The sequence below is a fragment of the Mya arenaria genome, chromosome 10 (assembly GCF_026914265.1).
Source record: "Mya arenaria isolate MELC-2E11 chromosome 10, ASM2691426v1".
Taxonomy (NCBI): domain Eukaryota; kingdom Metazoa; phylum Mollusca; class Bivalvia; order Myida; family Myidae; genus Mya; species Mya arenaria.
Genome location: NC_069131.1, coordinates 71,873,402 through 71,896,888, shown reverse-complemented (window position 1 = coordinate 71,896,888; position 23,487 = coordinate 71,873,402). Strand labels below are relative to the sequence as shown.

Sequence of the window (23,487 nt, the reverse complement as noted above, 5' to 3'; positions counted from 1 at the left end):
CCCTGTTGCCCCTTCTTACCCACCCTGTCCTATTTTTCCCACCCCCTTGCGTCGTCACGCTTTACGCTAATCAGTGTGCTAATTGCTGTTCATTATGACACACTGTTCGTGGGCCCCCTTGTCTGAGACATGAAAGTTGTACCCTTAAATGTTAATGTTTGATGCCGATGTTGTTACAAACTAATTAATTGACACACATTTCATAATTTGGTGTCGTAGTTCTTTTCTATCAAATGGAAAAAAATGACATTGACTAAGTCAACAAATTGTAAATCTGTTAAGCATGGAGTACTATTCCAGCAGTCAAAACATCGCAATTACCCATTTATAATAGGTAATCTCCTAATCCGATAGTTGGGTCATCTATCATCCAATTATCGAAACATCGCCAGTAGTCAGAGCTATTGAATGTCAACCAATCAGAATGTACATAGATAAGACTCTGGTCAGATGATAATAGTTTAAAATGCGATAGACAAAGTGAAGGAATGATAGAAAATGTTGTTAAACATTTGTAAACTTAGTAAAAAAATGGAGAATATATTTGCATTGTACAAACAATGCACACCTATTTGAAAATTGTTTCTTTGAAGCAGACGAGCACATTTTTTTCCTTTAAAGAAAGCACCCTGCCCCTTTTTCGGCCCACCCTGCCTTTTTTAATTTCTGGCTAAAACACTATATAAGTTCACATCATACTTCACGTCCTGTCAATGATACTACATGCCATGTTTCAGATTTCATCAAGATTCAAGGATGTCTTCCAGGAAGCCTTCACGTCAGTCCACAAAACGGAAAGCAGCTTCAGACGCAGCTGACTCAGACTCTGCTAAGGTGGAGAAAAAAGTCCGTAGCTGCCCGAAAAACACGTGTCCTGCCAAAGCTCCTATTTGCTTTGCCAGAGTCTCTTCAACGTATGTTTCAGTTTTCTAAATAAGTTATTCATAGCGAATCTCAACAGTGTTGTGACTTATAGTTAGCCATGCTTGTATTTAAAATATTGAGAAGGATTAATATCTTAAACTTATGTCGTGTTGGACCAATACTTTATTTTCTAAAATGATTACTTTTAATGACTGTTCAAAGTATTCTTTACTTTTAATAACTGTTCAAAGTGTTCTTTACTCCAATGTTTTTTAAAAGTTTCAACTACTTAGGCCTCAAAAAGAATACACCCGACCCTACCTCAGACATAGGCACCAACCCTACCGGTTTATTGTCATTTTGTAAAAAAAAAAGGTTATCATTTTGTAAAAAAAAAAGGTTATTACGGCATTTAAAGGGTAGTGCTTGGAAAAGTGGTGTACTCAGTACTGGTTTAACCCAGGAAAGTTGTACCCAGTGTATCGGTGCTTTACACCAAGCACGTAAAAGAACCAAGGGGTCTCTTCGGAAAAGAGCTAGGGTATAGCACCTGGACTTCCTTGTATCCCACTACTGTCTCTTCAGCGTGCTGTCCCATCAGGCAAAACAAAGGACCCCGTTGGAAATAAGTGCTTGCACTTTTACAGGTTATCCAAACCGATTTTTTTAGGCCTTATCAAAATCGGGCATCTTGTTTTATATTATTTATCATGTAGCATTTTAGATGGGAATCACCTATAACTCTGTATTGCCATAAATCATTAACATAAAAAGGGGAATAACTGAGTTATGGAAATTAGATACTTGGATGAAAAGGCCCATATTCTTACACTTTATGTACTTAGTACTTAGTCCTAGTTTATTACTACCCCAAAAAGAGGAAACATTATATTTGTGTTCATCTTGTTATGATTGCAATAACTAAATGCCAGTTCCATATTTCAGGTGTTGTGGAAATGGTTACACCTCAAGATGGTATCATATAACTGCAGGTGAACACTTCTGCAATGAATGCTTCGAACATTTCTACCGAAGGTAAGGTGACGGTACAACAAATTGAAGTTGAAATAAAAATAGTGTGTTTAAGCTACAGATGGAAGAATATGCTTTTTAGCTCTAGAAGAGTTTATGCGATGGTAATGTGTACATAGTATGTGCGTTTGTGCGTCTGTAAACAATTGCTTGTGAACACGATACAGTCTTCAGTTTTGATTGTATCTCGATGAAACTTGTACAGTATCTAGATATCCATTAGAGCTCGGTTCCTTTTAAAAACCAGCCAGATCCGACCATGCATGCCTAGATAATGGGCCTTGATAGTATAAAAAAAAGCTATTGTGTAAATAGTTGCTTGTGAACACAATACAGTCTTCAGTTTTGATTGTATCTTGATGAAACTTGTACAGTATTTCGATATCCATTAGAGCTCGGTTCCTTTTAAAAACCAGCCAGATCCGCCCATGCATGCCTAGATTATGGGCCTTGAAAGTATAAAAAATCAGTGCGTCTGTAAACAATTGCTTGTGAACACGTTACAGTCTTCAGTTTTGATTGTATCTCGATGAAACTTGTACAGTATCTAGATATCCATCAAAGCTCGGTTCCCATTGAAAACCTGCCAAATCGGCCCATGCATGCCTAGATTATGGGTCTTGAAAGTATAAACAGGTTTGCTATACTTATATTGGGTAATGTTAAAAATCTTTTTGTCTGAAACAGCTATGCAGATCCTTGCTATTTTTGAACAAGGCTTAATTTAGTGGTCCACTACCATGGTTGTTCAAATTATGCCTCTGGGGTCAAAACTGGCACTGCCCCGGGGGTCAAAATTTTCATAGAGACTTATTTAAGAAATATTTTCAAAATCTTCTTGTTTCAAACCACAAGGCCCATACCTTGTTTATACCTTTATTTGTTGTCGCGCATCATATGATGACCGTCTAGCAAAACATTTGAAATTATGCCCCTTGGGCAAAAGCTAGCCCCACCCCTTTTGACTTACTTTTTAATTTTTAAAGCTACAGCAATGAAATTTTGACCATGTGTACAGTTTTGCAAACGAGCATCAATGTTGTCCTCGGATGACCTTGACTTTGACCTTTTGACCAACTTTTTTATTTTTAAAGCTACAGAAATGAAATTTTGATCATGAGTACAGTTTTGAAAGCAAATATTTTTTACCTTCAAATTACCTTTACTTGGCACATACTAAAATAGGTCATGCTACTAATCTGCTTACAACACTTTCTGTCGTCAGATGTTGAACGTGCAGCATTTTCAGCTAACCCAAACACTAAAAGTGAACTATATATTTGTTGCCTATTACTCATACATACATGCTCTAGATTGAAAATGACCACAAGAGCCATGCCAGTAGAGCATAGGCCTTTTTGGGCCTCTTGTTGATATTTTGTTTAAAGCCAACGACATTACCTTATCGGCATTGTATAGATCAATTTAGAAGAGGCAAAGCTTGGTGTCCTGCTCAGGGAATGAAATTTCCAGTCATTTAAAGTTTTGGAGGGTCTTTAACACGACCCTTATTACATAGTGAAACCTGATTATTAGAATGACGAACGTCGTTATTGGGGCGGGCGGCCGGGCAGCGTCAAACTGACCTATGAAACTGAATAATTTCAGTAAGGGTTGACATATCTTGACCAAACTTGGTCTATAGTAAGAGTTTATGGATACCTTTCATGTGATTGCGTTTGGGGTCCCTAGAGTCAAGGTCAAGGTTATTGATACTAAAAATAGAAAAACGGTTGAAACTGAATAACTTTAGTTAGGGTTGACATATTTTGACCCAACTTGGTATAAAGGAAGAGTTTATGGATACCTTTCATGGAATTGCTTTTGGGGTCCCTAGAGTCAAGGTCACTGTTACTAAAAATAGAAAAACAGATACAGGCTGAAGTTCTTCTGTCAAACTTGGTTTCGTCGCATTGCTGCGTTTCTTGTTATAAGTTATGAATGCTCAATCCACAGCCAATCAAACTAGGCTTTACAACTGATCGTGTTACCGATATAAACTGGGTGCTTCTGATTTTATTGAATGTAAACAGCATCGATTCATGTTTAATCCCCAATTGCATCTGTCCCTCCACTAATAGATAAAATGAATACCACAGAAATGGAAAAAAATCACTAGTGTCGAGGTCTTCTTAGGAGGTTGGGTCGGGTAATAGACACAAAATTTTTTTTCCTATAGCTAATAAAGTTTAAAAAAAATTAAACAGACTCACAAACATTCATGTCACATTTTGCCTTTATTTATTCCTCTTAAAGTGAAAGCACACTCATTTTTACAGCCACAACGTTGGGTATGACATTTATGCGAACTGGAAGCGATTATGGAGTCAATATGGGAACTCGGACAACGGCATCAAGGCGTACATGTGTGACCAGATTCTGCCATACTGGGTACAATGTAACCTCTGCGGAAAATGGCGGAGTGTTTTCCGGGAAACAGAAATTACAACTAAGTTCCTGAAGAGTTATGTCTGCACAAAAGTTTTGAAGGTACGTATAATTTGTATGTACAATGTATTCTAATTTTGGAATAGTAAACTTGAATTTAAAAAAGTGGTTGATATTTGACTAAGATGCAAAGTTCAAACTACAGGACATTGTGTAATTGGTGATTTACAAACTATAAAATACATTGTGAGAAAAAAATAAAATCTCATGATCTTATAGAATTCACCCATTGTAATCTGTTAGAAAATATGTATCCAATACAACAGAACATATATATTTTAAGAAACAGAACATATGTTCCCAAGAAACACAATCTGACACTAGACAGTGTAAAAAATGTACCAGTAACTTTTATGAAATTTTATACTGAAACACTTTTTGCCATAGTGGTGACTCATATTCCAACCTTTATTTACTTGTTTACATTTCAGCATATGAGTCAAGAAGAATCCTGTGACACTCCTGAAGATTTTGTGAGTATAAAATATTGCATGTGAGATAAATATGTACAGCCACATGAGATAAATAGCCACTGACACAAGAAATGAATATGCACTGAAACATGAGATATACAAATGCTGTCACTGACACATGATATAAATATACACTGACACATGAGATAATTTTACACTGACACATGAGATAAATTTACACTGACACATAAGATAAATAGCCACTGACACAAGAAATGAATATGCACTGAAACATGAGATATACAAATGCTGTCACTGACACATGATATAAATATACACCAACACATGAGATAATTTTACACTGACACATGAGATAAATTTACACTGACACATAAGATAAATATACACTGACACATGAGATAAATAAACACTGACACATGAGATAATTATACACTGACACGTGAGATAAATAAACACTGACACATGAGATGAATATACACTGACATGTGAGATGAATATGTACTGGCACACGAGATTAATATACACTGACACGTGAGATGAATATGTACTGACACACGAGATGAATATACACTGACACGTGAGATGAATATGTACTGACACACGAGATGAATATACACTGACACGTGAGATGAATATGTACTGACACACAAGATGAATATACACTGACACATGAGATAAATAAACACTGACACATGAGATAATAATACACTGACATATTAGATAAATAAACACTGACGCATGAGATAAATTTACACTGACACATGAGATAATTATACACTGACACATGAGATAAATAAACACTGACACATGAGATGAATATACACTGACATGTGAGATTAATATGTACTGACACACAAGATGAATATGTACTGACACATTAGATGAATATTCACTGACACGTGAGATGAATATGTACTGACACATTAGATGAATATGCACTGACATGTGAGATTAATATGCACTGACACATGAGATGAATAAACACTGACACACGTGATGAATATGTACTGACACATGAGATGAATATTCACTGACATGTGAGATGAATATGTACTGACACATTAGATGAATATACACTGACATGTGAGATTAATATGTACTGACACATGAGATGAATATACACTGACACGCGAGATGAATATGTACTGACACGCGAGATAAATATACACTGTCACATGAGATGAATATGTACTGACACACAAGATGAATAAACACTGACACGTGAGATGAATATGTACTGACACATGAGATGAATAAACACTGAAAAACGAGATGAAAATGTACTGACACATGAGATGAATATACACTGACAGACGAGATGAATATGTACTGACACATGAGATGAATATACACTGACATGTGAGATGAATATGTACTGACACACAAGATGAATATTCACTGACATGTGAGATGAATATACACTGACACATGAGATGAATATACACTGACACATGATATGAATACACAATGACAAGTGAGATGAATATGTACTGACACATGAGATGAATATACAATGACAAGTGAGATGAATATGTACTGACACACGAGATGAATATTCACTGACACATGAGATGAATATGTACTGACACACGAGATGAATATTCACTGACACATGAGATGAATATGTACTGACACATTAGATGAATATACACAGACATGTGAGATGAATATGCACTGACACATGAGATTAATATACACTGACAAGGGAGATGAATATGTACTGACACACGAGATGATTATACATGGACACATGAGATAAATATGTACTGACACACACGATGAATAAACACTGACACGTGAGATGATTATGTACTGACACACAAGATTAATATACACTGACACGTGAGATGAATATGTACTGACACATGAGATGATTATACACTGACACGCGAGATGAATACGTACTGACACGCGAGATGGATATACACTGATTAGTGAGATGAATATGTACTGACACACAAGATGAATATACACTGACACATGAGATGAATATGTACTGACACACAAGATGAATATTCACTGACACGTGAGATGAATATGTACTGACCTACGAGATGAATATGTACTGACACATCTTCTTGTAAGCAAAGTAGTAATGGTCCAAAACAGAAAATGGTTCATCTCTTATTGAAACTAGTTAAAACAAGATTGTGATAAATGAGTTTTAAATTGTTTCCTTAAAAAAAAGAGAGCAGGGGTTCTTAATTTCAGGATTGAGACCTTTTAACTTCGGACAATTGTACAATCATACAGATTTTTTTTTTTCTAGTACATTTTCACCAAAAACAGTATATAGTACCTTGATATGATTAAAAATGACTTTTGAATTACATAAAAGGGGGTCTAAGCCCCTTGACCCTGCATTGGACATGAATCCCTCACACTCAAACAGACCCCTAGCTAATTTTTAGGAGTGACAATTATCAGTTTTTAGAACCCTGTAGAAGGTTTCTTTTTATTATTGTTTTTTATTGCATGTATGAACTTTAAGTAGTGTAGGAAAGCTACATCTTAAGTGGTGTTGTAAAAATGTCATTTTACAAGAAAGCATGTTTTTACTATATGTATCATTTAACATTAATGGTTCAAACTTATGCAATATATTTACATTTTTTATCAAACAGCGCGTGGAGATGGCAAAAGAGATCTACTTCTGGCCGATGCACATCTCGTGTAACCAGTATCTGCGTAATGCTGTCTACGCTCCATATCTTCGCGACTTCACACAGGATAGCGTGGGAATTAGTCCCTCCGATACCTCTGTACATAAGTTTGAGGAGGGGATATTTGGTAAGTCACTGACTTCCTTCAAGAATAAAAGGCCAGCAATAATGAAGTTTAGGCTTAATCGTGAAATCAGGATTGAAGGCTTTTAACTTCAGACACTTGTACAGTTTTGCTTGGAAAGTTGCATCAAAAACTGTAGGAAGTACCCAGATTTCTTTTGAACCCTTGTATGGCATTCAGTCATCAAAATTAGACATTTGTTGAGCAAGCCCAAATTCATACTCTACTGTTTGGCGTCATTTTTAGCTCGACTATTTGAAGAATAAGGAGCGCTATACTACTCACCCTGGCGTTGGTTAAGGTTTTGCATATAAGCATCTTTAAGTCATTATCTCAGTAAATACATCATTAATTGCATTGAAACTTTGGATATGTATTCCCAACTATCTAACATACTAAATTAATGAAGTTAGATGACACTTATTTGAATATAATGCAAATAAAAGGCCTTTATTATTTGATTTAAAATTTCTGGATTAGGTTTTGCATGTAAGCACACATAGGTTAATATCTCAGCAAATTCTTGATGTTTTGCATTGAGACTTTATACAATGGTACTCAACCATCCAATCTACTTAAATAACCAAGTAAGATAACTCTGGTTTGCATTAAATTCAAATAATGGCCCCTTTTTAACTCGACATAGAAATTCTGGTTAAGGTTTTGCATGTAACCACTTTTAAGTCAATACCTCAGCGAATACATCATGTATTGCATTGAAACTTTACACAAAGGCTCCCAACCATTTAACCTTCTTATTTAATCAAGTAAGATAACTCTATGTTGCGTATTATATCATTTTTGCCCCTTAATTATGCGACTTAGAAACTATGGTTAAGGTCTGCATGTTAGCACACATAGGATAATATCTCAGCAACTACTTCTTGTATTGCATTGAGACTTGATACAATGGTATTCAACCACCCAACCTACTTGAATAAACAAGTTAGATAACTGTATTTTGCAAATAATGGCCCTTTATTATCATAGACTTAGAAATTCTGGTTAAAATTTTGCATGTAACCACATTTATGTTAATAATTCTCAGCACATCATGTATTGCATTGAAATCTAATGTAACAGTGATCCATGTATGTTTCGCCAAAACTTTTCAATCCTTAACTGAAAAGCGGCAGAATAGTCGAGCGCACTGTCTCTGTGACAGCTCTTGTTCAAACAAGCTCTACTACATATAATCTATAATTTGAGCAAGCCCGAAAAACATTTTGCCAGTGCAGGGCTGGCGGGATTGTGTTAATTTTGACCATTGGGCATTCCATAAATATCTTAAAGTGTTTTCAGAACTCCTGACTTAGGATTGTGATAAAGATAAGAATTGCCACATACTGCATTAATGACTAAAACTTCCTGTCTAAATTTTCAGAAGTGCGTCCGTACCTGCAACCCTTCCAGTACGACAGCGACTCACCAGCACTTACATTCCCCCCTGATCACCTCTCCGATGAGGAGCAACTTTATTTCCCGGAATTCACCGGCATTTACCTCCGATACTACCTCATGATAAGGAACACTGCAGTCACCCTGTGGTGCCTTGATGTTAAGGTTTGAGTGGTTTTCTTTAGTTCATGCCATACTAGTACTGGGCTTATATTCATACAAATCCCAAGTCATTTCTTAACTAAGAACAATTTCCTAAACATTTCTTAGTCAGATCTAGAGAAAAGTTATATTTAACATAAAGGTATATATAATGCATAAAATAAATGTATTTTAGAGGTTACCAAGTGATTTAAGTTAGAATTTACTTAAGATATTTTATGAATACCAACCCAGTACTTTTTCAGGGAAAATTTGTGAAGCGGTCTGGCCTTTTCATTAGGGAACTTCTTAAAATTAAAAGGATGACCTTCAAAGGTCACATTAATACACTCTGCCTGTTGCTCTGTTTGACATTCAAAGGTTTACACTCTGCCTGTTGCTCTGTTTGACCTTCAAAGTTTGACTTTCAAAGGTCACATTAATACACTCTGCCTGTTGCTCTGGTTGACATTCAAAGGTTTACACTCTGCCTGTTGCTCTGTTTGACCTTCAAAGGTCACATTAATACACTCTGCCTGTTGCTGTGTTTGACATTCAAAGGTTTACACTCTGCCTGTTGCTCTGTTTGACCTTCAAAGTTTGACTTTCAAAGGTCACATTAATACACTCTGCCTGTTGCTCTGGTTGACATTCAAAGGTTTACACTCTGCCTGTTGCTCTGTTTGACCTTCAAAGGTCACATTAATACACTCTGCCTGTTGCTGTGTTTGACATTCAAAGGTTTACACTCTGCCTGTTGCTCTGTTTGACCTTCAAAGTTTGACCTTCAAAGGTCACATTAATACACTCTGCCTGTTGCTGTGTTTGACATTCAAAGGTTTACACTCTGCCTGTTGCTCTGTTTGACCTTCAAAGTTTGACCTTCAAAGGTCACATTAATACACTGCCTGTTGCTCTGTTTGACCTTCAAAGGTCACATTGATAGATTTTCTTTTCATTATTAATTTTAATTTGTGATTTATCTTTCAGACGTATGTTACCCTTGAGCTTGTGATGCTACACTTGAACTTGCGAGGCCTGTCCCGAGTCTGGCTAACTCTGCATGTGGAACGTTTGCTGCTATACTTGACCTTGAAAGGTCACATCAATGTTGGCATACTTACCCCACCCAAATCTGCATCATTTATACAAGACTTAGAACAGGAACAGAAGGTACAGTTGTACTTTAGGAATTGTGATATAATTATTTCATCATTGTATAATTATGATTTAAGCAAAAGTTAGTGAAGGGGTGGGAGTGGTGTTGTGGTGATAGCCCTTAACCACAGAGGTCATCAGATTGGTACCAACCAGCTATGCCTATGACATCTGGTCTGCAGTCTTCACAGTTGAGCTAAGAATATAAACCATATTTGATGTTACTAATAATAATAATAATAATAATAATAATACAAATAATGATAATAAAAATAACAATAATAGTAATAATAATTATAATAAAAAAAATAAAATAATAATAATAAAAAATAATAAAAATGAAAATAGTGATAATAACAATAATTATACAAATAATAAGTAAATCATTTCTGTTTGACAAACAAAATTAATATTGAAAAGGAATATTTTGAATATCTGTATGAACTTGACAGATATTGGGATATATATATATTTCAGCACCCAGTAGTGATTGTGGGAGGCGGTATAGCAGGACTAACCGCAGCTAGACAGCTTGTAAACCTGGGTGTGCAGGTATGTGTGGGTCAGGGATTTTTCATGGGCAGGTCCTCTCTGCTGTTCCTTCTGGCGCTAAGCCCCTTTTTAAAAAATAATCATGAAATTTTGCATGGGGATGTAACTTTCAGCAGTTACCTTAACACTTGGAAGATACTGTTTTATTTCAAGAATCATTACGAACTGCATGATATTCACTCTGGAGCTGCACCATTCATTTCTTTTCTTTGCTGACCTCTTAACTGATCTTTTCTGATAATTAATTCTGCAAGGGAGTTAAAGGAGTACAAATTATTTATAAATTTAATGACATTTAAATGTATGTAATACCTCTCCCTCTCTTTTAATTACCTTATCTTGTTTTTTTCAGGTTCAAGTTATTGAGGCAGGACCTCAGCTGGGGGGTCGGGCAGTGGATGGTGAGGGGTCAGAATTCCCCTCCCAGGCTCACATGGTCATTGGCTGTTACAACAACCCCCTCGTAGTCATGTGTAAACAGGTATAGAAATTGTTTGGAAAGAAAGAGATCTATAAATAGTTTTTGTTAGGGAAAAAAACCATAAGTATGTTTTTTTAAAATGTCCAGTTACTTGACTAATATGTACATTTCACAATCCAAAGTGAGATTCGTGTGCTCTTGAATGAGTCTGAGGAGATCTGTTCTGAAATGGATAGACAATTCTGTTTCTGACCAACATTCCAGCAGCAGCAGAGTTTTGTGAGAGTTGTGTACTCCTGACTGAGTAGGGGAGATTATTAAAAACAAGATGGACAACTCTGTTTCAGACTGACATTCCAGTAGCAGAGTTGTGTGAGAGTTGTGTGCTTCTGACTGAGTCATTGGAGATGATTGATGACAACATGACATAACCCCTTTCAGGCTGATATTCCAGTAGCGGAGTTGAGTTGGGAGTGTTCCTGACTAAGCAAGGGAGATAATTGATGACAAGATGGTAAACTTTGTTTCAGGCTGACATTCCAGGAGCAGAGTTGTGTGCTCATGACTGAGTCAGGGGCAATAATTGATGACACAGTAGACAACTCTAGTTCCAAACTTACTTGCCAATAGCAGAGTTAAGTGAGAGTTGTGTGCTCCTGACTGAGTCAGGGGAGATAATTGATAACAATGTAGACAACTCTGTTTCAGACTGACATTCCAGTAGCTGAGTTAAGTGAGAGTTGCGTGCTCCTAACTGAGTCAGGGGAGATAATTGATGACAAAATAGACAAGCGAATGCAGTTCCACTTTGAAGCAATGCTTGACATCAACAAACAGCTGTGTAAAGATCAAGAAAAGGACAAGAGTCTTTTAGGTAAGTATTTTTTATCCTTGGACTTTATTGTTCAGTGATTAAAGTCTGTCTGCAACAATGAATGCTCTGGCAAGGAATTTTGCAAATTTTTATTTTAGGATTTTAAGATAAAATTAATGTTTTTACATTTACATTGATAGTGGTGATTTTTAACCAGGTTTTCACATAGTGAAACCTGGTTATTAGAATGACAAACGTCGTTGTTTCGGGCGGCCGAGAGGCTGGGCGGCGTCAAACTCACCTATGAAACTGAATAACTTTAGTTAGGGTTGACATATCTTGACCCAACTTGGTATATAGGAAGAGTTTGTTTAGACCTTTCATGTGATTGCGTTTGGGGTCCCTAGGGTCAAGGTCAATGTCACTGTTACTAAAAATAGAAAAACGGTTGAAACTGAATAACTTTAGTTAGGGTTGACATATCTTGACCCAACCTGGTATAAAGGAAGAGTTTATGGAGACCTTTCATGGTATTGCATTTAGGGTCCCTAGGGTCAAGGTCACTGTTACTAAAAATAGAAGAATGGTTGAAACTGAATAACTTTAGTCAGGGTCCATATATCTTGACCAAGCTTGTTACATATGAAGAGTTTATGGAGACCTTTCATGGAATTGCAAATAGAGCCCTAGGGTCAAGGTCACCTTTACTTAAAAGAGAAAAATGGTTGAAACTGAATAACTTTAGCTAGGGTTGACATATTTTGACCAAACTTGATATTTAGGAAGCGTTTATGGATACCTTTCTTGGGATTGCATTTGGGGCCTCTAGAGTCAAGGTCACTTTTATTAAAAATAGAAAAACGGTTGAAATTGAATATCTTTAATTACAGTTCATTTATTATAACTGAACTTTGTACAATGTATATAACTGTGTTGAAATAGATACATGTTTTCGATGTAGTCAGATTTTAAGATGCAGCTTTTAATTTTTCATAATAATATTAAGTAAAATGAATTATTTTCATCAAAGTTGAAAAATCTATCAAAATCCAAATATTTGTGAACAAGTTCCTTTAAAATCATTTTTATTTTCCAGCACCAGAGTTTGATCATTTACTAAAATCACCTATTATAACAATATCTATATGTACCATGACAAAGTAACATAATCATCTTTATTAATTGATTAACCTTTCCCTTAATTATTTATTTCCACTCTTATGCATGCTTCCTGTCTTCTGTGTATATCCTCTAACCAATAGGGCATGTTCTTATACATACACACAACACACAACAAATCAACTTAATTATAATTCTCACAACACAGGCTGAAGTTCTTCTGTCAATCATTGAAAACCTGGTTTTGTCGCATTACGGCATTTCTTGTTGGATTATTATGCTGCTATTTTCATTTTTGGCTACAGTGTACTTATGAGTTTTGTCCCATAATCATTTAAAAAACCACCTTGTTTTGGCTGGTAAGCAATATGCTCCTTAAAAGCTATTATATCACTAATTGAAGGTAGCCAATCAGCCGAAACTCTGCTATTAAATAAAAAAGGATATTTTTTCACCATTTAAAAGACATTAATTTTGTTTACAAAAAAACATCAGAATCATTGTTTATGCTGTTGGTATAGTTCTGATTGATTCAGATTGTATTTCAATCCTCCATGATATGAATAAATGAGCTTTAAGCATTCAAATTAATGCTTTAAATATTACCAAAATGAAAAAGGCCAAGCTTTTCAAAAAGCACTGCCTTTTTTATTTTGATTCTGTGAAATCATTAATGTTCGTGGGGCATTAATGTTTGTGGTTTTCGTGGGTTGGGTGATCCACAAATTCAAGATCCCACGAAATATTGACCCTTTATTCCCTTTTTCAATTGCCATGTTATGTACATACTCTAGTTTATTCGTTACAGGGGCTGCAGTACACATCGTAAATATCCGTCTAACTGTATATCTTACTATCATTGTTTTGTTAATATATTATATCTGCCTTTAACAAATAATAAACCAAATCATTTTAATGTGTTTTTATGAAACAAATGGCAGAAGCACGTGCCTTAACATGTGCTGTTCATTATAATCTCCAGGTTTACAAAATGAGTGATGAGTGTCGGTTCTTGATGTTATTTCTTTAATGAAATAATTATTCGATTACATCAGAGGTTACTGAGCACCCAATGTGACAATGTACAAAACAAAGCGTTCAATATACTTATTAAACAAAAACGTGTGTATAAATATTGAAATGAGATGATATTCAAAAGTAATTTAATTTGTAAACATCAGCTATCTTTCGGGATTGTTTACTCAAATATACGGACCTTCTCGGTGTTTTCACAGTTTGCAAAATTCTTAATTGGCATTCAATGGCTTCGTCTATCTGTATTAAGGATCAGGGTACATCTTCTTTATGACCTTAAATTCCAATTAAATCGATAATTGACATGGATATATGCACTTATTGGCATGTTGTACCACTTTAGCGAGTGTCATAAACCGAGTGACGTAAACAACGGAAATCACGGGCCAGCGCGTGGAATGCAGTCGATATAGGACGATCGCAATTTCGATTATATTTTTTTTCAAAAACGAAAAACCACGAATTCAAGTACCCACGAAATTGTATTTTTTCGGCAAACCACGAAAGTTCATGCCAACGAATATAAATGATTTCACAGTATTAAATATTTATTAATACATCAATAATGTGTTTGTTTATGATTTGTAGACCAATTTCGGCAGCTTCACTCACAGTTCAAGGATGAATCTGGCATTCGTTTCTCTAAGGTAAATATTCCTGTCATCAGAACCTGATTCATCATAGTTTACACTAATTCACCTGAAACCTGATATAAATTATGAGAGTCTATTTTTTCTGGCTAGAAACCATTTTTTGAGATCTTACACTTTAAAAGTTTTTCCAGTAATATCTTCTCAAACAAATTTCATTTGCTGCAGAAGAATACATTGAATTATCTTTTCGAAGAAAAAAGTCAAATCTTGGTAATTTCTCACAATAAGCCTTATACATATTGAAATGAAACTTTTAACACGTGTTTCCAGAGACTAAATACACATGTACAATAAGGCCCAATACTCTGGCTCAAGTAATGGTAGAGTTATGTCCCTTGTTGAATTACAAACAACAGAAGAGCGTTGGGATTTATTCCACGGCTGTCTTGATAACTTTTTACACTAAGGTGGCCAATGCAAGCATATGATGAAAATTAAAGTTATAATGACGATAATAGAAAACTGTTAAACTTTTATTATCCAGCTGGAAGAACAACTGCTTGAGTTTCACATGTCAAACCTGGAGTTTGCTTGTGGGAGTCGACTGTCCGAGGTGTCTGCGCTCCATTGGGATCAAAACGACGACCTCCCGCAGTTCTCCGGTCCGCCAATCACGATAAATGGCAACTTTGAGAAAATACTTGCATCTCTTGCAGAGGGGATTGATATTGTTAAAAACTGTCCGGTAAGCAGTCACTTGAAATATATATAAGCTGTTTTTATAGGGGTCTTAAAAATGAGATGATTAAAGACGCTACCACTATGTGTTTACAAGGAATAAGGACTGTCTCATAGATTAGCTCTATTGAGACCCTCAACAGTGGAGAAAATTTAACAAGCCCGCAAGCACTTGTAAGATTATTTCTAGGCTTGCTCTCTTTCTAAGGTTTATGCAACTGGGTTTGTTAAAAAAAATGCTTGGCATAAATGTAACAATTCAGGCATGTTCATCTAAAAGTCTATTATCAATGACTGCCTTATCATTGTTTATTCCGATATTTTATAAATCATATACAGATATATTGGCCCTGAAACAAACAAAATATTCTTGTCATGGTATCGTTTCCTATACAGGTGTTGGGAAAGTGTGTAACAAGTCGGGTAGCTCAGTCGGTAGAGCACTCGCCCAGTTAGCCAGGGTTGCTGGGTTTAAGCCCCGGTTTGGCTGCAAATTTTTCTCACCCTTAGACATACTGATACAATTTATTAAGGCTGCCATAGTAATTGTTCAAGTTGTGCATAAACAGTGAAATCTGTTTTTAGCTCTACTGGCCAAAGGCCAGAAGGGCTTATGCGATGGTAATGTGTACGTAGTATGTGCATCCGTGCGTTCGTGCGTCCGTGCGTCAGTAAACAATTGCTTGTGAACAGGAAACAGTCTTCAATTTTGATTGTATCTCGATGAAACTTGTACAGTATCTAGATATCCATTAGAGCTGGGTTCCTTTCGAAAATCAGCCAGATCCGCCCATGCATGCCTAGATCATGGCCCTTGATAGTATAAAAAAATGCTATTGTGTAAACAATAGGTTGTGAACACGATACAGTCTTCAGTTTTGATTGTATCTCAATGAAACTTGTACAGTATCTAGATATCCATTAGAGCTCGGTTCCTTTTGAAAACCAGCCAGATCTGCCCATGAATGCCTAGATTATGGGCCATGAAAGTTTTAAAGAAATGCTTTCTATTTTTAGTCAGGTCTGCATGAGCGAATTCTATTTTTAGCCAAGTTTACATGTACATGTAAATTCAAGTCTAGAGTTAAGGGAGACAATTTGCAAGTCTAGGATTTTGAGAGACAATTTGCTTTTTGCTTCTGCAGTTGATTTTGTGAATTACTCTGCCTTGTTGTTGTTGAAAGCCCAAAGGCCATTTTTTAGCTTTAAGTTCTGTAGTTTGTGCATTCATCTTAACAAAATTGATTGTGAATGTTTAAGTTATGCACCTGGTGTCATTACTGGCCACACCCAGGGTTCACAGGTTTGGTAAACATAAATCTGGAAAGGTTTGAAAATCTTTTTGTGTGTTCGTGCATCCATCTCAGCACAATTGATTGTGAATGTTTGTTCAATTTGATAAATGTTGTCCTAGGATGCCCTTGACTTTGACCTTTTGACCAACTTTTTTCAACTTTTAAAAGTACAGAAATTTTTACTATGAGTACAGTTTTGAAAGCATTTTTTTTTTGTCAGATGACTTTTACTTGGCACATATTAAAATAGTTCATGCAACTAATCTGCTTACAATACTTTCTGGGCTCAGATGTTGAACGTGCTACATTTTCAGGTAACCCAAACACAAAACATAAACTATATGTCTGTTGCCTTTTACCCATACATACATGCTCTGGATTGATATGACCACAAAAGCCATGCCAGTAGAGCATAGGCCCTTTTGGGCCTCTTGTTTTATATTAAGATATAGATATAGAAAGATAACCATTTTCAGTGGAGATTGTCTGTGACCGAAGGGTACAATTTCACAAACTGTCATATTTTGTCTGCCTTTGATTTGTAACCAGAAGTTTACATATATTTTTGAAATTATTTTTACCTGAATTTAAATATAGAGACAGAAAATATTATTATATATTAAAAGTTACATTTTGTGGAAAATTCTGATGTAGCTTCTGAGAAAAGTGATAACTTAGTTATTGAAGCTTTTATTAATTACATAAATTATAGATTTCATTGTTTCTAGTAAATGGTGTAAAATCAGTGCTATGGTTAAGCTGTATTTTCATTGAGTCGTTTTATGTTTTTCAGGTGACCAGTATAGACTACACTGGAGATGTTATAACCGTGACAGGTGGCAGTCAACAGTTCCAGGCTTCTAAGGTATGCCTTTGCTTGTTTAAATATAACTTAATAGTTCAAAACTATGAAATAACATTTTGAAGGAATAAGAAGGTGTATGAGGTGTCATTTTGATGAATTTGCCACTGTGAAGTCATTAACAAATGTTGGTGCATCTACAATGTTCAGTGTGTTTTGCTTATTATTTTGTTAATGGGGCTGGGACCTTTCAGAGAATTACGGACACTACGGACCATGGACATTACGGACCAGACATTACGGACCAGATTTAGGGACACTACGGACCAGATTTAGGGACATTACGGACCATCTTCGGAATCTTACGGACCATGATTTAAACAATTTTTTTTAAATTAATCACTTATTAGTTTATAATTTGTTAATAAATACTTGAATATGAGTGCTCAGTATGACGTTATATCTTCCATAAAACTGAAAAATCCCGTGAAGTTCGAATAGATCTCGATATAAAATCATGTGAAATTCCAAAAGGTGTTAAAGACCTATGCATTTATAACAATAATGAACGAAATTTGAAAGATCGGCAGTTAAATCAGTTAAAAGCAACAGAAGAAATATTTTCCAAAACAGTTTATTTACCAAAATAAATCGAGCATATATTAAATAAACGATGTGTGTTTGTTGCAATTCTTGCAAACTGATGTTTAAAACTGGCAATTTCTGTTGCCTTAATTAGTGTTTATTAGTTATAATTGTACCCGTAATTATCGGCGGTATATAACAAAAGAAACAAACATTATACTGACAACCTTTAATTGGCAATCATAAAAGTGTGAAAAACCCATTGTAATGGCGCACTTTCACTGAACCCACGGCTCAATACACAATCCGACTGGTAGGTTACATTGCCATTTATCATTTTGGCTCAGATTTAGCGGAAAATGAGGTTATGGCATGTTGACATTACAAACCAGTCGAGTGTAATTCGTTGATCTTGTTCAAACGTAAGTAAAAAAGTTAAAGGTTATACTTTTGGTTTGGACACTAAAAATAAGTCAAAGAATTCGCAGTCAAGACGGAAGCCTATATATGCAACTGCAACCTATCTTTGTAAAAATCCGAGCTGCAACCTATCATTTTCATTTCGTTCTCATATCTTTTAAAATCATTAATATATTTGTTCACAAATACCAGTACCTGTTATATTTAAACAAAACTTAAGTGTTTTATGCGGTTTTCCCGAACCTTTATCTCATTTTCTACTAAATCTGAGCCAAAATGATAAATGGAACTGTAACCTTCCAGTCGGATTGTGTACATGTTGGAAACATTGCAGAAGTGTTGTCGAAAACGGTAACAGTTTCAAGGAAAATATGGATATGTAAATGCACACTAGGTAGGTAGGCATATGATAGGCTATGTTTAAATTCCAAGAAACTATCATAATTATAGATATAACGTTGATTTTCGGCTCGAGTCGAGCGTTTTGGTGACGCCATCTTGCACTGAAACCAACCATTTGGTCACGTGGATTCCCCGCCTTGACTGAACCTTTCAATTAAATCAGTTGAAACGGAAAACAAACAAATATGACGATTCAAAGTTTATTTCAGAAAGCAATCGATCACATATGAAAACATTAATATTCACATTTACAATTATAGGATAAACACATATTTCGTTCATTATTATTCAAATTATTATAATATTTTATTAAAAATACATTGATGTTTAACATTGGAATTTCCTGGATTTTTCAGTTACATTAAAGATAATTTTCATACTGAGCACTAATATTCAAGTATTTATTAACAAATTTAAGACTAATGAGTGAATAAATTAAAAAAAAAATGTTTAAAAACATTATAAATGATGGTCCGTAAGTTTCTGAAGATGGTCCGTTATGTCCCTAAATCTGGTCTGTAGTGTCCCTAAATCTGGTCCGTAATGTCTGGTCCGTAATGTCCATGGTCCGTAGTGTCCGTGACCCCTTTCAGATTGGGAAAACTGTGTCATTTTGAATTAAGTTGGGAAATACTAATTTGCCTAGAAATGAATAAGAATGCTTTAAAAAATAAACAGAAAAGATATAAGAATGTACTTTAAAGTGTTTTGTTTGAGAATAAACTAACTCTTGCATAGAAAAACTGTTTGGGTTTGTTTTTTTATTGTATTGAAATAAAAGTAATAAAACCGGCCCCAAATGGTTAGAAAATAAACGCTACAGTCGAAACCTCTTGATATCACTTGGCTCTATTTCCTTTTTGGCATGAACTAGATGTTAAGGACTGATTTTGTTTTACTCTGTGTAAGCATTCAGCCTTGGCTTGATATTCGCAGGGCTCGGAGTATTTAACGGGGTTTGCTTTTCTTCAAGCACTGGAAAAATAACAAGATTTAGTGCTCAACACAATTTTTTTTTATAGTACAGTAAACTTAAATTAATCAAGGTACAACACATTATATATTCAGATAAATATTGATTAAACCGTTCGTTCATAATTTTCAATGTAATTCATCAATTTCCTCAGGTGGTTGTATGCGTACCCCTGTCAGTTCTGAAAGACGGTGAGATCAAATTCACTCCGGCCCTTCCAGAGGATAAAACCATCAGCCTGGGTTGTGGCCATGTGGAAAAGGTAAAACAGCTGTTCTCAATTTTTTAAAGAGTAATAATTGTCTGATTTTATTTAACCAAATAATCGACTTAAACCTGATTTTTTAATGAAATAGAAAATAGTTTGAAGTGATTATCATAAAGATACGTTTAGTTTCCTATTAAAAAAATCAGAACTCTTCAACAAGAGAACAGTACTGAAATTGTACCAAAACAGTGAGCTTAGCCTGATGTGTTTATATTTATATGTATTGTTTACTTTAGATTGTGTGAGAAATTGGAGGCTTGTGTCATTAATAATCAGGGGCAGTGCAGGAAGGATGTTACGCCATATTAGAACACAGTTAGATTTGTCTATGTTACCGTAATGCTGGGCTCTCGATGTGTTGTGTTAGAATATACACTAATTATTGTAACTTGATCCCATATACAGCTTTCAATAAATATAAATGAGTGTGTAACCCACCTCAATCTAACCTTGCCCCCCTTTTTTTAACAGGTGATGTTGAAATTTGACCGAGCATTCTGGGAAGGGAAGGTTAGGGGCGGAGCGATGTTTGGGTGTGTGTCCACGACAACAGGGGAGAGAACAATGTTTGATGTATTCTATGACATTTCTCAGGTATGTACAGGGCTGGTTCAATCTGTCATAAGTGTGTAAGATAATATTGAATGTGAACCAAGATGTGTTTAATTTAAACCTAAAAGCTTGTCTCTTGTTTATGAAAAAAGTTACATGTGTTTCATCAATCATTAGAACAAAATATTTCTACTGGTAAAGTTTCTTTGAATATTTTTAAAATCTTTATGGGGAGTTATTTAATATATGCATTATTTTATTTTTAGTGATGGTAAGAAGTACTTGAGAATCGCTTTCACCAATTTTACCGATTTTACTACTCGTTGCCATCCCTAGTTAATTTAAGTTACAAATTCATAAAATTGCTAAATAGTCATAGTATAATTTTGTTCTATTAACTCACTTTAATATATCAAGTCATAATAGTATAATAGTAGCATCGTTATCACGAACCATGGTTTATAGGTCTGTGTCATGGTGTTATTAAAAAATGTAATCCATGCAAAAATAATATAATATAATTTTTAATCAATATAAATTACACACTGAAATAATCTCAATGTAAATATTTTAAATTTAATATTTGAGAGAAAAATATGTATAGTTGAATATTGGTCAATTCCAGTTCTTGTCCAACTGAAATTATTTCAATAAATTCGAATTCATGTGCAGAAGTTTCTAGATTTTACTGCATTATAGGTTATGTATTTAAAGGAATCATTCTTTTTCATTTCAGAAGAGCCAGGCAATGCTGTGTACATATATATCCGGGGAGCGAGTTGAGAAGATCAGAGGTCAGACTGACCAGCAAGTGGTTGATGCCTGTGTCCAGTGTCTCAAGAATATGTTCAAGGTCAGTTTTTAAGGTGTTTCGGGGGAGATGGGTAACAAGTACTTATATATCTGGGGAAAAGAATTAAAGAGATTAGAGGTCAGACTGACTATGGGTTGTCAATGCTAGAGTCACGTATCTAAAAAACATGTTTATGTTTTAAAGGGGTTGATTGGGGATTGAGGGATTGATAAAAAACTTGTATATCACACCTCCAACATAAAGTACGCAACACCATTGGGTCACCAAATTAAACATCTAAACATGTAAACAGGTTGTCAACATGATATAAAGTTACGGCAAACATGTGATAATTTCTTGGGTCGATTCCGGGACACTCGTCGTAATGTCAACGCACACTAGGGGGGTCCGGCGGCATGCCCCCCCTGAATTTTTTTAAATGGGGAACGTCTGTGATGTATTCGAGAGCATATCTGGGGCTATTTTAGTCGTTTTTAACGTCGGGAAAATGCACCTATTTTCACTGCCAAGACATATTTTTTACTTGACATGGTTTGTTTTTTTCTGCATTTTCTTGAAAAAATAAAACCACCAGATATTTTCCCAGGCTTTAAATGAAGTGATAACCAGGAGGATATGCAGTCTACTTTCGGTTTCATCAAAACAGGAAATAAAGAACTATATTGGCACCTTTTTTCCCGAGCCTTTGAGAACATGCGTTACAAAATATTTAAGTTCAAAACACTAAAATTCCATATGGACGCGTAAGTTGTTTAAAGTTGTTTTAAGTATAACGACGTATCAACTTTGAAAATTGAATGGAATATGGGATGTTTTCCGTGTTTTAATTTTGTTTTTTTACTCATTTTGTCACTTTCTTTGAACTTACCTTCATGCTCGTTTGTCGGTAAATGTGTGAAAAATATCAATTCATCAATTAAAAGCTATCATTCATAAGACCAAACAAATCCATATGAAAACAATGATTTTTTATACAAGTACCCTCCCCTACTCGTTAAGCACAACAGTATGCCAAGAGATCAATTATCGGGTGATTGACGATGACCTCGACGACACACGTAGCAATTAACAGTTTAGTGTGAACTTGTCCTGTGTTTTACGCCCAGTGTCCTGGACAGGCGAAATAGCTGACTTACATTGGTAAAATGAAGATGATCGATTCTGAGATTTTTGTTTTTGTTTTTTTATGACTTTCCGGGACAAACATGCACCCTCCGTGACAGAGATACGATTTCCGGGATAATCCAGGACGTCTGGGACGTTATCACATGTATGAGTTACGGGGTTAGTAGGTGACCCGATATGGGATAAACAGGGGGCAGGTAACCATAATATCTGGTGAGAGCTGAGAGGATAAGATGACATCTTGATCAGCAAGTGTTCTATCCTTGATTCAAGTGTCTCAAGGAAATGGTCAAGCCATAGGGATTTGTTGGGGAAAAGACAAGTACTTATATATCTGGAAAAAAAGTTTAAAAAGATCAGAGGCCAGACTGACCAGCAAGTGTTCAATGCTTTTGTGTTGTGTCACGAGAATAAGTTCAAGATCATTACCATCTCCGTTAGATCAACTTTCATTATCTACCACACAGGACGTTCCTGCTCCCACCCAGTTTTTCATTTCCCGCTGGTACGAGCGACCCAATGTTGGCATGTCCTTTTCTTACATTCCCGTTGGGGCTGGTGCTGACGCCTTCGCCAATATGGAGAGAGAGGTGTCAGAGAAGCTCTTTTTTGCAGGAGAGGTGAGATTTTACATTTATAAAATTTGATGAAAATATGAATACAATTGTTGAGTGCATAGTGAATCTACTAGTCCTCAATACAATTTTTGCATTGTTC

General features: G+C 35.4%; 1 protein-coding gene across 1 annotated transcript in view; it reads left to right on the top strand.

Annotated features, from left to right (window-relative positions):
* LOC128206268 (lysine-specific histone demethylase 1B-like) overlaps window positions 1-23,487 on the top strand; it is a 30,631-nt gene that overhangs the window by 449 nt on the left and 6,695 nt on the right. The window contains exons 2-18 of the mRNA XM_052908626.1: window positions 738-914; window positions 1,810-1,899; window positions 4,176-4,386; window positions 4,776-4,817; window positions 7,403-7,568; window positions 8,950-9,128; window positions 10,095-10,277; window positions 10,740-10,814; window positions 11,167-11,295; window positions 11,944-12,109; window positions 14,792-14,850; window positions 15,341-15,541; window positions 17,623-17,694; window positions 20,166-20,273; window positions 20,751-20,873; window positions 21,568-21,684; window positions 23,238-23,390. Of these exons, the coding sequence (XP_052764586.1) occupies window positions 757-914; window positions 1,810-1,899; window positions 4,176-4,386; window positions 4,776-4,817; window positions 7,403-7,568; window positions 8,950-9,128; window positions 10,095-10,277; window positions 10,740-10,814; window positions 11,167-11,295; window positions 11,944-12,109; window positions 14,792-14,850; window positions 15,341-15,541; window positions 17,623-17,694; window positions 20,166-20,273; window positions 20,751-20,873; window positions 21,568-21,684; window positions 23,238-23,390 (2,232 nt within the window). The 5' untranslated portion in view covers window positions 738-756. The remainder of the gene's footprint in view (window positions 1-737; window positions 915-1,809; window positions 1,900-4,175; window positions 4,387-4,775; window positions 4,818-7,402; window positions 7,569-8,949; window positions 9,129-10,094; window positions 10,278-10,739; window positions 10,815-11,166; window positions 11,296-11,943; window positions 12,110-14,791; window positions 14,851-15,340; window positions 15,542-17,622; window positions 17,695-20,165; window positions 20,274-20,750; window positions 20,874-21,567; window positions 21,685-23,237; window positions 23,391-23,487) is intronic.